Here is a 14,600-nt window from a genome sequence, read left to right as displayed (position 1 = left end):
TGGCCTGTCTGCCACTTCGAGCCATTTTCAAAGATATAGTGAGTGAAATCTGTTGGCAAATCCCTCACAAACATGAGACTGTTTTAGACCCGAGTGGATTGATGACCGTAGAATCTGACCTGTGGCATTTTTTCTGTCCTGTCCTGACACATTCATCGGAATGGCTTGATCAGCCAAACATTTACTGGTCCTTCGTCACTAAGTGCCTCCCCAACCTGTAGACATTGGGCTCATAGGGCTCAAAACAGTCATATATTCCCTTGAAAAGTCTTCCAACAAAAAGCAGTGATTGGAGCTTTTAAAATTTGACCACTAGAATGGTCAGTTACTGTCTTTTATCCTTCATATTTAGTCTAGACTGAGCACAAGCAATAGGCTGCCAGTTGTTGTCTCTGCTCTGCTGGCTGTATTGATTCAGGACATGGAGACCACATGTATTTAAAGGCCAGCATTGCCATTAACTAATCAATTAAGTATCAGAGAGAAAACAAACCAACACAACTGGCCTTTATGACTGTCTGGCCTTTGCAAAAGCTTGGCGATCAATCAAGACTGTCTGGATCACTGCTTCAAGCATCAAGCATGTCCTCCATTTTGCTCATCTCAGTGTATACCAGCTAAGACAAGAACAAAGGATTAGGGCTGTGGCTGCTTTAGTGACTGCTCTAGCTCTCTCTGCATCACCAGTGCGGCTTGGTACCATGTCGCCAACCAGCATTGACGTTATCAGACCCAGGCTTTCGGGGCTTTAGACCCAAATTATCTCGTCTCAGCCCTCAAATGAACACTTCTGATGACATCTGGCAAGTTTACACTTGCAGGGCAAGGGGCGAGGGAGGAAGGAATGAATTTTAAATGGACCGCCCTTAACCGGAAATTCGTCACTAGTTCGTCCCGCGGTGATTGTGTTTTCAGCCACCGGTAGCTTGTGGTTGATTAATATCCGCTACAATCAATTATGATTGAAAGTATACTTATACTACCATTCAAAAGTTTAGAGTCACTTAGAAATGTCCTTGTTTTTGAAAGAAAAACACTTTTTTTGGTCCATTAAAATAACATCAAATTTATCAGAAATAAAATGTAGACATTGTTAATGTTGGAAATGACTATTGTAGCAGGAAACGGCTGATTTTTTTAAATGGAATATCTACATAGGCGTACAGAGGTCCATTATCCAACCATCACTCCTGTCTTCCAATGGTACGTTGTGTTAACTAATCCAAGTTTATCATTTTAAAAGGCTAATTGATCATTAGAAAACCATTTGCAATTATGTTAGCACAGCTGAAAACTGTGGCTCTGATTAAAGAAGCAATAAAACTGGCCTTGAGACTAGTTGTGTATCTGGAGCATCAGCATTTGTTTTGTTCGATTACAGGCTCAAAATGAACAGAAACAAAGAACTTCTTCTGAAACTCGTCAGTCTATTCTTGTTCTGAGAAATGAAGGCTATTCCGCGCGAGAACTTGACCGGAAACTGAAGATCTCGTACAACGCTGTGTACTACTCCCTTCACAGAACAGCGCAATCTTGCTCTAACCAGAATAGAAAGAGGAGTGGGAGGCCCCGGTGCACAACTGACCAGGAGGACAAGTACATTAGAGTGTCTAGTTTGAGAAACAGACGCCTCACCAGTCCTCAACTGGCAGCTTCATTAAATAGTACCCACAAAACATCAGTCTCAATGTCAACAAAAAAGAGGCGACTCCAGGATGCTGGCCTTCTAGGCAGCCGCGGGGACACCTCAAACTGGACAAATATTTTTCTTTAAAGAGTTGGACACAAAGTCTTTACTTCAGACACCCGACAAGGCCCACATCCCCATCATTTGCATCAGAAAGAGACTGAGATATCGGGGACTTAGGTCGGGCAACGGGACATTAAAAACTGTTTCACAGAGTCGTGGCTGAACAATGACATGGATAAAATACCGCTGGTGGGGTTTACGCTGCACCGGCAAGTCAAGGGGTGGCGGTCTATGTATATTTGTAAACAACAGCTGGTGCAAACAATCTAATATTAAGGAAGTCTAAAGGTTTTGCTCGCCTGAGGTAGATTATCTCATGATAAACTGTAGACCCCACAATTTACCAAGAGTTTTCATCTATATGTTTCGCAGCTGTCAATTTACCAACACAAACCGATGCTGACACTAAATCCGCACTCAATGAGTTGTATAAGGCCATAAGCAAAAACGAAAACGCTCATCCAGAGGCGACGGTCCTAGTGGCCGGGGACTTTAATGCAGGGAAACTAATTTCTACCGGCATGTTAAATGTGCAACCAAAGGGGGGGGCAACTTTATTCCACACACAGAGATGCGTAAAAGCTCTCTCTCCCTCCATTTGGCAAATCTGACCATAATTTTATCTTCCTGACTCGTGCTAACAAGCAAAAACCAAAGCAGGAAGCACCAGTGACTTGGTCAATAAAGAAGTGGTCAGATGAAGCAGATGCTAAGCTACAGGTTTTGCTAAGCACAGACTGGAATATGTTCCGGGATTCTTCCGATGGCATTGAGGAGTACACCACATCAGTCACTGGCTTATTCAATAATTGCATGGATTACGTCATCCCCACAGTGACCATACGTACAGTTGAAGTCAAAAGTTTTCATACACCTTAGTGAAATACATTTAAACTCAGTTTACACAATTCCTGACATTTTATCCTAATACAAATTCCCTGTTTTAGGTCCGTTAGGATCACCACTTTATTTTAAGAATGTGAAATGTAGAGAGAATGATTTATTTCAGCTTCACATTCCAAGTGGGTCAGAAGTTTACATACACTCAATGAGTACTTGGTAGCGTTGCCATTAAATTGTTTAATTTGGGTCAAACATTTCGGGTAGCGTTCCACAAGCTTCCCACAATAAGTTGGGTGGATTTTGGCCCATTCTTCCTGACAGAGCTGGTGTAACTGAGTTAGGTTTGTAGTCCTCCTTACTCGCACACTCATTTTCAGGTCTGCACACAAATGATCTATAGGCTTGAGGTCAGGGCTTTGTGATGGCCACTACAATATCTTGACATTGTTAACCTTAAGCCATTTTGCCACAACTTTGGAAGTATGCTTGGAGTCATTGTCCATTTGAAAGACCCATTTGAGACCAAGTTTTAACTTTCTGACTGATGTCTTGAGATATATCAATATAGCTTCAATATATCTATATAATTTTTTGTCCTCATGATGCCATCTATTTTGTGAAGTGCACCAGTCCCTCCTGCAGCAAAGCACCCCCACAACATGAAAGCCGCCACCCCCATGCTTCACGGTTGGGATGGTGTTCTTCGGCTTGCGAGCATTCCCTTTTTCCTCTGAACATAATGATGGTCATTATGGCCAAACAGTTTTATTTTTGTTTCATCAGACCAGAGGACATTTCTCCAAAAAGTATGATCTTTGTCCCCATGTGCAGTTGCAAACCGTAGTCTGGATTTTTTATGGCGATTTTGGAGCAGTGGCTTCTTCTTTGCTGAGCGGCCTTTCAGGTTATGTCAATATACGAATAATTTTACTGTGGGTATAGATACTTTTGTACCTGTTTCCTCCAGCATCTTCACAAGGTCCTTTGCTGTTGTTCTGGGATTGATTTGCACTTTTCGCACCAAAGTATGTTCATCTCTAGGAGACAGAACGCGTCTCCTTCCTGAGCAGTATGACGGCTACATGGTCCCATGGTGTTTATACTTGCGTACATTTGTTTGTACAGATGAACGTGGTACCTTCAGTCGTTTGAAAATTGCTCCCAAGGATGACTTGTGGAGATCTATAATGTTTTTTTCTGATCTCTTGGCAGATTTCTTTTGATTTTTCTCATGATGTCAAGCAAAGAGGCACTGAGTTTAAAGGTAGGCCTTGAAATCCATCCAAAGGTACACCTCCAATTGACTCAAATGATGTCAATTAGCCTACCAGAATCTTCTGAAGTCTTGAAATAATTTTCTGGAATTTTCCAATCTGTTCAAAGGCACAGTCAATTTAGTGTATGTAAACTTCTGACCCACTGGAATTGTGATACAGTGAAGTATAAGTGAAATAATCTGTCTGTAAACAATTGCTTGTGTCATGCACAAAGTAGATGTCCGAACCGACTTGCCAAAACTATAGTTGTTAAGAAGAAATTTGTGGAGTCGTTGAAAAACAAGTTTTAATGACTCCAACCTAAGTGTATGTAAACTTCCGACTTCAATTGTACATACCCCAACCAGAAGCCATGGATTACAGGCAGCATCTACTCTGAAATAAAGGCTAGAGTTGGCGCTTTCAAGGAGCGGAACTCTAACCTGGACGCTTATTGGAAATCCCGCTATGCCCTCAGATGAACCATCAAACAGGTAAAAGCGTCAATACAGGACTAGAATTGAATCGTACTACACCGGCTCGGGCGCTCGTCGGATGTGGCAGGACTTGCAAACTATTACAGACTACAAAGGGAAGCACAGTGACATGAGATTACCAGACTAGCTATATTACTTCTATCTTTGCTTTGAGGCAAGCAACACTGAAGCAAGCATGAGTTCACCCGCTGTTCCGGGCGACTGTGTGATCATGCTCTCCCCTGCTGAAGTGAGTAAGACCTTTAAGAAGGTCAACATTCACAAGGTCGCAGGGCCAGACGGATTACCAGGATGTGTACTCCAAGCATGCGCTGACCAACTGGCAAGTGTCTTCACTGACATTTTCAACCTGTCCCTGACTGAGTCTGTAATACCAAAATGTTTCAAGCAGACGACCATAGTCCCTGTGCTCAAGAACACTATGGTAACCTGCCTACATGACTACCGACCTCTGTTGCACTCCACACTGCCGCTTCCCACCTGGACAAAAGGAACACCTAGGTGAGAAAGCTTTTCATTGACTACAGCTCAGCGTTCAACAACATAGTGCCCTCAAAGCTCATCACTAAGCTAAGGACCCTGGGACTAAACGCCTCTTTTACGCTGCTGCTGCTCTCTGGTTATTGTCTATGCATCGTCACTTTATCTCTACCTACATGTACATATTACTTAAATTACCTCAACTAAGCTGTGCCCCCATACATTGACTCTGCACCGGTACCCCCTGTATATAGCCTCACTACTGTTATTTTACTGCTGCTCTTTAATTATTATATCTATTTTTTTTCATATCTATTCTTTACTTAACACTTATTTTTCTTAAAATTGCATTGTTGGTTAAGGGCTTGTAAGTAAACATGTCACTGGAAGGTCTACTACACCTGTTGTATTCAGCGCATGTGACAAATACAATTTGATTTGATATTCCTCTCAAGACAGAGGAAGTAGATCTTACTAAACATTACCTCTCAAAGAAAGTGCCTTAACACGTCTACATACCTGGCCTAGGAGCCCAATGAGGATAGAATGCATCATGATATACATACTAAGAGTCATAGACAGGTTTTCACCTACAGTTTAATTTTGTTTCATTTCTAATCTTTATGGATGGACTAACATCCTAGTGCTATGTAATATAACTTGCAAACATTGGTAATATTTAGTAGGAGAAAGGATTGTATGCTGGTATGGTCATGCGTGTAAAAGTGTTACACCCCCTCCAACTCCCCTGTAAGTATTTGTTTGGGGTGTGTAATTAAATAGGTCGAATTATTGTCCTGTAGCTAATTGACCTTGGAATCTGTGATTTATTACCACAAATATTATAAAAGCATGATTTTCAAGTGCATTTGGTGCCTGCGTGTGTCCATATCTGCAAAAGTTATCTGGCCCCACCCCACTTGACAGTTATAGGACAAGCCTACTAGTGATGAGCATTCTGGCTCACTGGCTCATTCGGCTCAGCTCACCAAAATGAGCCGTCTCTTTTGGCTCCCAAACTGCTCTTTAAAAAATAAATATACTTTGTATTGTTTCAAGTCAAACAGTTTCCAATGGTTTGACTATGATTGTCGTTAAAACAACTCTAATTAAATGATTAAATGAAATCATACACTACCTTAATTAACCATAATGTATTTAAACATGGATTAGTTTGTTACGAAAAAGAATGCTATTAAACATTTGCATTTAGAGTATAACTTTTTAATGTATATAAACAGAGTGCATATAAATCTGACCATTCAAAACGAACACAATCTGAACAGCATAATAGAATATTCCACCATATCAAAGATAAATAAATAACAATGTGCAAAACTGCAGCATCTCACTTAAAACATGGGGCGGCAGCGTAGCCTAGTGGTTAGAGCGTCGGAAGGTTGCGAGTTCAAACCCCTGAGCTGACAAGTTACAAATCTGTCGTTCTGCCCCTGAACAGGCAGTTAACCCACTGTTCCCAGGCCGTCATTGAAGATAAGAATGTGTTCTTAACTGACTTGCCTGGTTAAATTCTCTCTCTTCTTTATTGTCATGTTATAACCAGCAGCACACAGCAATGCTGAACATATTTTGCTTTTATGAGAGCTTTGCATTCAGAAATGCAAGCTGCCTCACTTTCGAGGGGCTGATGGGGTCTCTTCTCTCAGTAATTATTTGTCCCGTTTTTGAGAAGACCCTCTCAGAGGGAACGGATGTGGCCACTATGCAGAGTCTCCCTGTCATGGCTTTAGTAAGCCGTGGGTAGACAGAGGCCTTGTTCTTCCACCAGCTCAGAGGATCTGCAGATGTTTGGAGGAGGGGCACCTCCAAATAGGATCAGACCTCCATTATGGCATCTGCTGAGTGATTCCTTCGTGCTGCATCCCCAGTTGCTCTCTCGTCAAACAGCATCCATTCATTCTTTGAATTAGGTAATTCTATTCGTTTAAATCTTTTGATTATTCGTATGTTTATTTTTAGATTTTTTTATAAATAGATTCGGGTCTTCTGATATGCGAGCCGGCTCTCAACATTCACCTACATGGGCTGGCTCTTAGAGCCGACTCGTTCGCGAACGACCCATCACTAATAGCCTACTGCTAATGTGAGTTGACGCAGTTCCAACATAATCCAAAAGTGGCAGTTTAAAATCACAATCTTGCTAAATTGCACGTGACTAGAACATTATTTCATGCAAAACATTCATTTGTGGTCTACGCTGCCACCCTTTGGATTGTTTTGGAACTGCACAGTGCCCACAGCATGACTTGCTCACGTTAGTTAGTAGTAATGTGACCAACATCAACATGAAGCTTTGTTTTATTGCCCATCAAATATTGGACATGTTTTATGAAAACATTGCAACAAAATAATGATACAAATACTTTTTCCAACAATTTTTCTTAATGGAAAATTACGACAGAGTTATGCATTTGTAATTTATACTTGCTAATAGATTTGTGTATAAATAACATCATATTCCATGGATTTACTGACCACAATCCATTGAATTCATATTAAAAAGTGTTGATTATTTGGCATCAGGAGAGCACAGCGCATGGAGGAAAGCAGTAAGATGTGTAAAATAGGGTTGTGTTTCTGCAAAATGTTCACTGCTAGTGTGCGAGGCCAACATTTTGGTTGGAGAACCCCCAGACATGTCGTCATGTCTCTAATCGTCTGAGGACCTCCAGGACTTGGCTCAATGGGGTTGTACAAAGCAACTGGGGCGATAGCTAATGATCTCTGCGAGATTTATAGGGCTGTATTCAATCTGTATCGCTGAAGCTTGACCGATTGCATGATAGAAATGTGAAGGTAATTTCTGATTGAGAGGACATATAGTATGCAGCGTTTACCTAGATTGTAGTATCTGCTAGCGCAGGAACATTACCTTTAAATTTCAACTACGCACCAACTTAGAGTGACTGTAGTGCATGATTTGTGGCTTACATCTGAAACTGGGTTAATTGTTCTATTGATGGCCTGGATTGGTAAATTAATTACCTTATATTATACAAATATTAATTAGGTAGTATGATTATGTAGGGCTTTATTCAATCCGTATTGAAGACTGCATTCACGGTAAATGATGCAATCACTGAAATGTATAAACGTGCCTTTTAAATGAATATTGTGCAATCTGTAGCTCTTCAGAGATCCAGATTGAAAAGAGATCCTAGTATTTTACCATGATCCATTTTTTGTTAGACAGATTTGTGCTTTCATGCTTTGTCTCCCCCTAAAGGCTGTAGCGAGTAGAAAGCAGGTCTGTGGTGTTTTTTCTTCTTCAGATGTCAGTCCTCCTGTCTGTCAAGGAGGCTTTGATGTCGTCGGGCATCATGTCCTCTTAACATGGGATTCATTTTTTTTTTAAACGCCCCTCTAGACCATGGTGAGGACAAAGCTCCTTTTATACCACATGGTCTGGCCAAGCAAATAATAAGGCCAGCACATACAGGTCCCAATTTACAGTTATACCTATCATTATTTATTTTTTTAGAGTTGCATAGGCAGGCAGAGTGTACAGTAATTAAAGTGTAGGTACACATTGCTGTAATTACCACTAGTAGGCCCTATAGCGATTTTGATTTGTGAGTTGTGTAACATGTTGACATTTCTATACATCACATAGACATATAAACAAACTCAAATGTATTGTGGCTCACTACTGAATTATAGTTATTATACGAGTTCTCACTTGTGAGGTTTGCTGCATCCGTGGTAAATGATGCAATTACTGAAATGTATGAAAGTACCTTATAAATTAATATTAACCCTACCTATACTGTAATTCCACTTTACCCACAATATGTGGGGAGGGAGGGTGGGGGTGGGGGGGACAGCAGTGCTGAATATCTGCAACAACTGTCGATGTCTAGGGACCACCAATAAGACCTTCAACGGACAATATGTACGGCCCAGAATAGTAGATCAAAAGTACAGCTATGTCAAGGTTGTGTCTATGAGGTTCTCAGAAAACCAAATACATAAAAACAACTATGACATTTCAGCAATTCAAAGGATGTCTTCGGCTCTGGTTACACATTAACCGAACTACAAATATTGAAACACTGATTCCCTGGTAGCCCATTGCCACAGTTATACTCAAATAAGTGGCAGTTCATTATAGTTAAGGCTCTATTCAATAACATCTACTTCAATAACATCTGCGTTATACCTAAAGTGGGCATTGCCATTGACTTCACGGAGTCGCATTATTGACAAAGGCAAGTGGTGGTTGATTGCGAACATATGTTGCTAAAATGTCTGTTTAATTTGGAATGGGCCAATTTAGAATGGGTCATCCAGTGATTTCACCTAAGAGAAGGCAAACAAGAACGGTTCAAATGACGCAAATGGAGGTGGGCCGAATGTTGATAGAGCCTATAAATTCTTGAGTTCTCACAGAGTTTGAGTAAACCAACGGAATAAGATAACATTTTTTATTTTATTTTGGATCATTTGGGTAACCATGAGTGGTGGATGTCCATACTTCGAGAAAAGGCACTTGTACGTGTTCATTATTGCGTTTCAAATTCTGTTTTTTTTATTCAAAAAGAAATTGTAACAAAGGCATCCTATAATGATTCTAAATCAATCAATGAATGCTATAGTTATATTTATTATCATTAATAGTAATTGTATGACATTTGCTAATCAATACCATTTACATTTGTATTTTTCATTCCCAAGGCTATTCAAGAGCAAGCTGCATCTAGAAGAGGAAGAGGAAGACGACTCCCAAGAAGGAATCAACAAGGCCAGCAAAGGTGGCATCATCTATGGTGACTACCTTCAGGTAAAGCATTCACCATCGTCATCTAGTTTAATCGAACTTCGTCTTTTACGAGGTTTTCGACATGGTATCTTTTTTTTCTGCGGATAGAAGCTGCATGGCCAACATAAGGGATGGAAATTAAGTACAATTTTAATTATGGATTAGCTGTAGTACTAAATGAAAAAAATGTGTTCCGTTATAGCTTGATAAGGTTGTGACCGCCCAAGTTCTCCAGAGTGAACTGAAGGGGAACAAAATCCACGATGAGCATCTTTTCATTGTCACACATCAAGGCACAGTATATGTTTGTGGTCAAATATAATCAAGATTTGTGAATCAATAATGGAATTGTAATCATAGAATGCATGCATCCCTTATCACAGGGATTGGGGTCTGTTCCATTTGAAATCCAGTCAATTCAAGAGATGAGTTTAACCTTTAATTGTAGTTGCACCTACTTGTGGAAGACTTGGAAGAGCAATTCACTATCAACTTTCCATCAACAAATGATCAATTTCATTGCATTGCAAAGGTGGGACATTATGATTCATTGCATTTTTATCATTTTATTTCAGCTTATGAACTCTGGTTCAAGCAGATTCTATGGGAACTGGATTCAGTGCGAGAGATTTTCATCAGTGGACATGTAAGCACCTTAGAAAGCAAGAGTACACTGGCAAACATTTTCTTTGTGTAATAAAAGTTGTTATAAAATTGTTGATTTCAATCCCAGCAAATTGTTTTTCTTTTCTAAATATAATCTTTATTTAACTAGGCAAGTTAGTTAAGAACAAAATCTTAGTTACAATGACGGCCTACTGGGGAACAGTCGGTTAACTGCCTTTTCAGGGGCAGAACGACAGACTTTTTTTTACCTTGTCAGCTCAGGATTCGATCAAGCAACATTGCGGTGACTGGCCCAATGCTTTAACCACGAGGCTACCTGCAGCCCCAACATATCATTAATAAACGCTTAAAATACAATATGAATCCATTTTTTTTACCTCATTAAGCCATGAAATGTAAACAATGTCAATGACCTAAGTCTTTGTTTGTGGGTGTGAAAAGGTGGGCTTTTTTTTCTGTCCAATGCAGTCCAATTGCGGGGACCCTTTTTGCATCAGGAGCGCCCCCTAGAGGCCAAAAAGTTAGAGCTCATCTTTAATAGTAATGTTTCACCAGGTTCGCGATGAACGCAACATGCTGAAGGTCAACACCCGCATACACAGGATTGTTATGATCTTCAGGCTGCTGGTCGACCAGTTTGCCGTACTCGAGACAATGACCGCCTTGGACTTCTATGACTTCAGGTAAGCCCCATAGATAACCCATGGAGAATTTTTAGCTTTTATTGACCTTGTAAAATGATACCCTCTTTACATATTTAACACACATTACTTTTGTGTGTTGTAGAGAGTACCTGTCCCCTGCCTCCGGGTTCCAAAGTCTCCAGTTCCGTCTGTTGGAGAACAAGATTGGTGTCCTTGACAACCTGAGAGTCCCCTACAACAGGCGCCACTATAGGGACAACTTCAAAGGACATGAGAGTGAGATGCTGCTTAGATCTGAGAAGGAGCCTTGCCTGCTGAAATTGGTGGAGGTGTGTGAAAAGTAAAAGAAATACTGAAACATTTTCAAATAGATCCCGTTTAAATACTTAGTAATGTTATTTCCCACACTTGATATTATAGCACTATTGAGCAATACTGTTTGTTGTCCTATTCAGAAATGGCTGGAAAGGACCCCAGGTCTTGAAGAGGATGGGTTTAACTTTTGGGTTAAACTGGAAGCCAACATCTTTGAAGGGTTGAGTCTTGAAAAAAATAAAATAGAGGTATTGGCTGTTTCAAAATAATCTAGTACCGAAAACTCACAACATCGCTTCTCATTAGGTTACTTACAGATAAAATAATCTGACCAAAAACTACAATATTTGTCCTTTGGCAGAAAATGCAAGACACAGAGCGGGAGGAGATGATGGAAGAGATGATGAAACAAAAAGAGCTATTTACTTCTCTGTTTGATGTCAAAAGACATGAGCATCTGTTGGGCAAAGGTGAGTGTTTAGCACCTAGCGCCAACACAAACTGCCTCAACAATTCAATCCCAATAATTTGTAAAAACTACAGGACCATCTCACTTCCTGTTGTTTAATCAGGTGAGAGACGGATCTCCTACAAAGCTCTCCAAGGAGCTCTGATGATCTACTTCTACAGGTAATAAGGGTTTTCTTACAGTTATTTTAGACAGGTTTGTGTCTGTTCACCATTTGAGATGTAATTACTACATTGTGGATTGTTAGGGAGGAGCCCAGGTTCCAGGTTCCCTTCCAACTCCTGTCCAACCTGATGGACATTGATACCCTCATGACAAAATGGAGATGTAAGTAACACCAAAACACAGTTTACTTCGTCACATTTCATTCAAACAGTGTCTGCATGTACAGGCTTCCCTTATACCATCTGTATTTTCTACTAGATGCTAAACATACTTTGAACTGTTTAGACCAGTGGTATTCAAAGTCAGGGTCGGGGGGGGAAGAGAAATAGTGGGGTGAGAAAAATAAAATACAAAATTAAGAGTACAGATTATCATTGTATGGGATCATTATACAAACGTTTTTGAGAAAGATCATTTGAAAATGATTGAGTAAATACATTTACTGGTTTCTTTTAATTTTTGATAAGATATGAGAATGCAATAAATTAAGGTTATTTGTTCATGTAAACCATTTTAGGGTTGTCATTAGATTTGGGGTGGGGTTGTGAGAAATTATTAGGGGGGGAAAAAAATGGGGTCCCAATAAATTATGGTGGAAAAAATGGTGTCCCCACTGAAAAAGTTTGAATACCACAGTTCCAGGGCAATTAACCTGGAGGTGTTATATTAACAAGTGCAATATTTATCTTATGTATCTCAGACAACCACGTGTGCATGGTGCACAGAATGATTGGCAGCAAAGCAGGCACCGGAGGCTCATCTGGCTACCACTATCTGCGCTCTACTGTCAGGTATGTCATGTCTGTCATATATGATTGGCTATTGAAATAAACTGCATCCAAGAGTTACTGTCAAGCATATCATTATATACCCCTTCAAGAATGAGCTAAGTAGGTGTTTTTCTTCTCTCTAACACAGTGATCGCTACAAAGTCTTTGTGGATCTCTTCAACCTGGCCATGTTTTTGATACCTCGGCATTGGGTGCCTAAACTAGACCCCAATGAGCACACTTTCCTGTTCACCGCAGAGTACTGTGACAGCTCCTACTGCAGTAGTGAGGATTCAGACTAGCTGACTGTCGCAACTTTCTAAAGTGGTCGGTGAAGACTGAGGAAAGGTGCCAATGAGAGGAAGCCACTTTAGACCTAAGGAACATCTACATAATCTAGAGTGTCATACAAGCTAGCTATGACTTGGTAAAGTCTCACCTACACCCAATAAAGCGACAAGTAACATAGTATATCATCATAACCACAAAGGCATTCCTCCCCCTCAGAACAGAACAGCCTCAATTTGTTGGTGCATGGACACCACAAGGTGTTGAAAATGTTCTACAGGGGGATGCTGGCCCATGTTGACTCCAATACTTCCCACAGTTGTGTCGAGTTGGCTGAACCTCCTTTGGGTGGTGGGCCATTCTTGAAACACTCAGCAAAAATGTTGAGCATTAAAAAAACAGCAGCGATGCAGTTCGACACAAACCGGTGTGCCTGGTACCTACTACCATACCCAGTCCGATGGCACTTAAATATTTTTTCTTGCACACATACACAATCCATGTCTCAATTATCTCAAAGCTCATAAAAATGATTTTCTCATCCCCTATATCTACACTGATTGAAGTGGATTTAACAGGTGACGTCAATAAGGCATCATAGCTTTCACCTGATCAGTCTATATCATGGAAAAAACAGGTGTTCTTAATGTTCTGTATACTCAGGGTATAGTATATATTGTTTATATAATATTGTGCTGTATTTAAAGTATGAAAAGGTGTGATATAATCCTGTACATAGCCTAATGAATGATAATCATGAACCCTTCCATGTACTTGAGTTCTGAATGTGTACCCTAAAGAAGTATATTGTTAATCTTTTTTTAGAGTAGTATTATGTTTTTGTACAGTACTTCGATATTGGTGCATTGGGTGTTTATGTGATGTTAGAGTAATGATATGTCGACTTCATTCAACATGGAGTGATAACATCAGCATAGAAATTATCACGACTAAAAAAATCATATATTTATGTAACAGAAGAATATAAAATGTATGTCTCAATAAAAATATGTTATTGAAAAGTTTGCGAGGATTTCTCTTTTTAACCTCCATGGGAATTGTCTTAAAGGGTTCCTTGAAGGGTTGATTGAGAAGTTGGCAGTATACGGAACACATGGATCCCTTTAAATAACACATGTCATCCATGGCTCAAAGGAAGATTGAAGTCGCATTCTGCAATGCCTAAAGAGAGGAATGAAGAAAATAATGGAGAGTATACATAAACAATCACATAGGTCACCTAAGGGCTAGATTATATCAGATCCGTACTAGCCGACACCCGCATAGCAGTTATTTTGGTGGTGTAGGAGAAGGAACTGCCCCTTATGAAAAAGTCATACGGAATTGCTACACAAAACCTAGATTTGTGCAGTAGTGACTATTGTAGGGATTGTATAGTGAATGTGTAGTTTACGCACTAAGATACACAAGTAGAGTTTTGTAGTGTTTAGTAGGAAAACGGCAGTGTTTCCAGTAGTAATCTGGTGGAAATTTTTACTACTTGATGTTGGTAGTAAATGAGTAGTCCAAACACTACAGCTTCACTACACAGGCTTTTCAATAGTAATCAGGTAGATATTTACTATATGATGCTGGCAGTAAATAGTAAAAACTCTACCTGATTACTACAGAAAAGCTTGTGTCGTAAAGCCGTAGAGTTTATACAACCTGATGTTGGGAGTAAATAAGTAGTGACCACACTGGAGCGAGACTTCC

The 14,600-nt window shown here is 40.0% G+C and overlaps 1 protein-coding gene across 1 annotated transcript; it reads left to right on the top strand.

Annotated features, from left to right (window-relative positions):
- Nucleotides 1-9,175: 9,175 nt before the first annotated feature.
- On the top strand, nt 9,176-13,909 carry LOC118363592 (tryptophan 2,3-dioxygenase A-like). Its single transcript, XM_035744597.2, has 12 exons — nt 9,176-9,338; nt 9,522-9,627; nt 9,809-9,899; nt 10,182-10,252; nt 10,789-10,916; nt 11,020-11,206; nt 11,333-11,440; nt 11,554-11,662; nt 11,765-11,822; nt 11,909-11,988; nt 12,527-12,617; nt 12,745-13,909. The coding sequence occupies exons 1-12, from the start codon at nt 9,301-9,303 to the stop codon at nt 12,896-12,898; spliced, it is 1,221 nt and encodes a 406-aa protein (XP_035600490.1). The 5' UTR covers nt 9,176-9,300; the 3' UTR covers nt 12,899-13,909.
- Nucleotides 13,910-14,600: the final 691 nt, after the last annotated feature.

Source organism: Oncorhynchus keta, chromosome 30, assembly GCF_023373465.1.
Source record: "Oncorhynchus keta strain PuntledgeMale-10-30-2019 chromosome 30, Oket_V2, whole genome shotgun sequence".
Lineage (NCBI taxonomy): Eukaryota > Metazoa > Chordata > Actinopteri > Salmoniformes > Salmonidae > Oncorhynchus > Oncorhynchus keta.
This window is presented reverse-complemented; position numbering and strand designations above follow the sequence as displayed.

Bases quoted from the DNA above. Each gene is read 5' to 3' on its own strand.
- LOC118363592 (XM_035744597.2), top strand. From the start codon at position 9,301: ATGAGTGGTGGATGTCCATACTTCGAGAAAAGGCACTT. The intron at 10,917-11,019 runs GTAAGCCCCATA...TGTGTGTTGTAG, and splicing joins TTGGACTTCTATGACTTCAG to AGAGTACCTGTCCCCTGCCT. The intron at 12,618-12,744 runs GTATGTCATGTC...TCTCTAACACAG, and splicing joins TATCTGCGCTCTACTGTCAG to TGATCGCTACAAAGTCTTTG.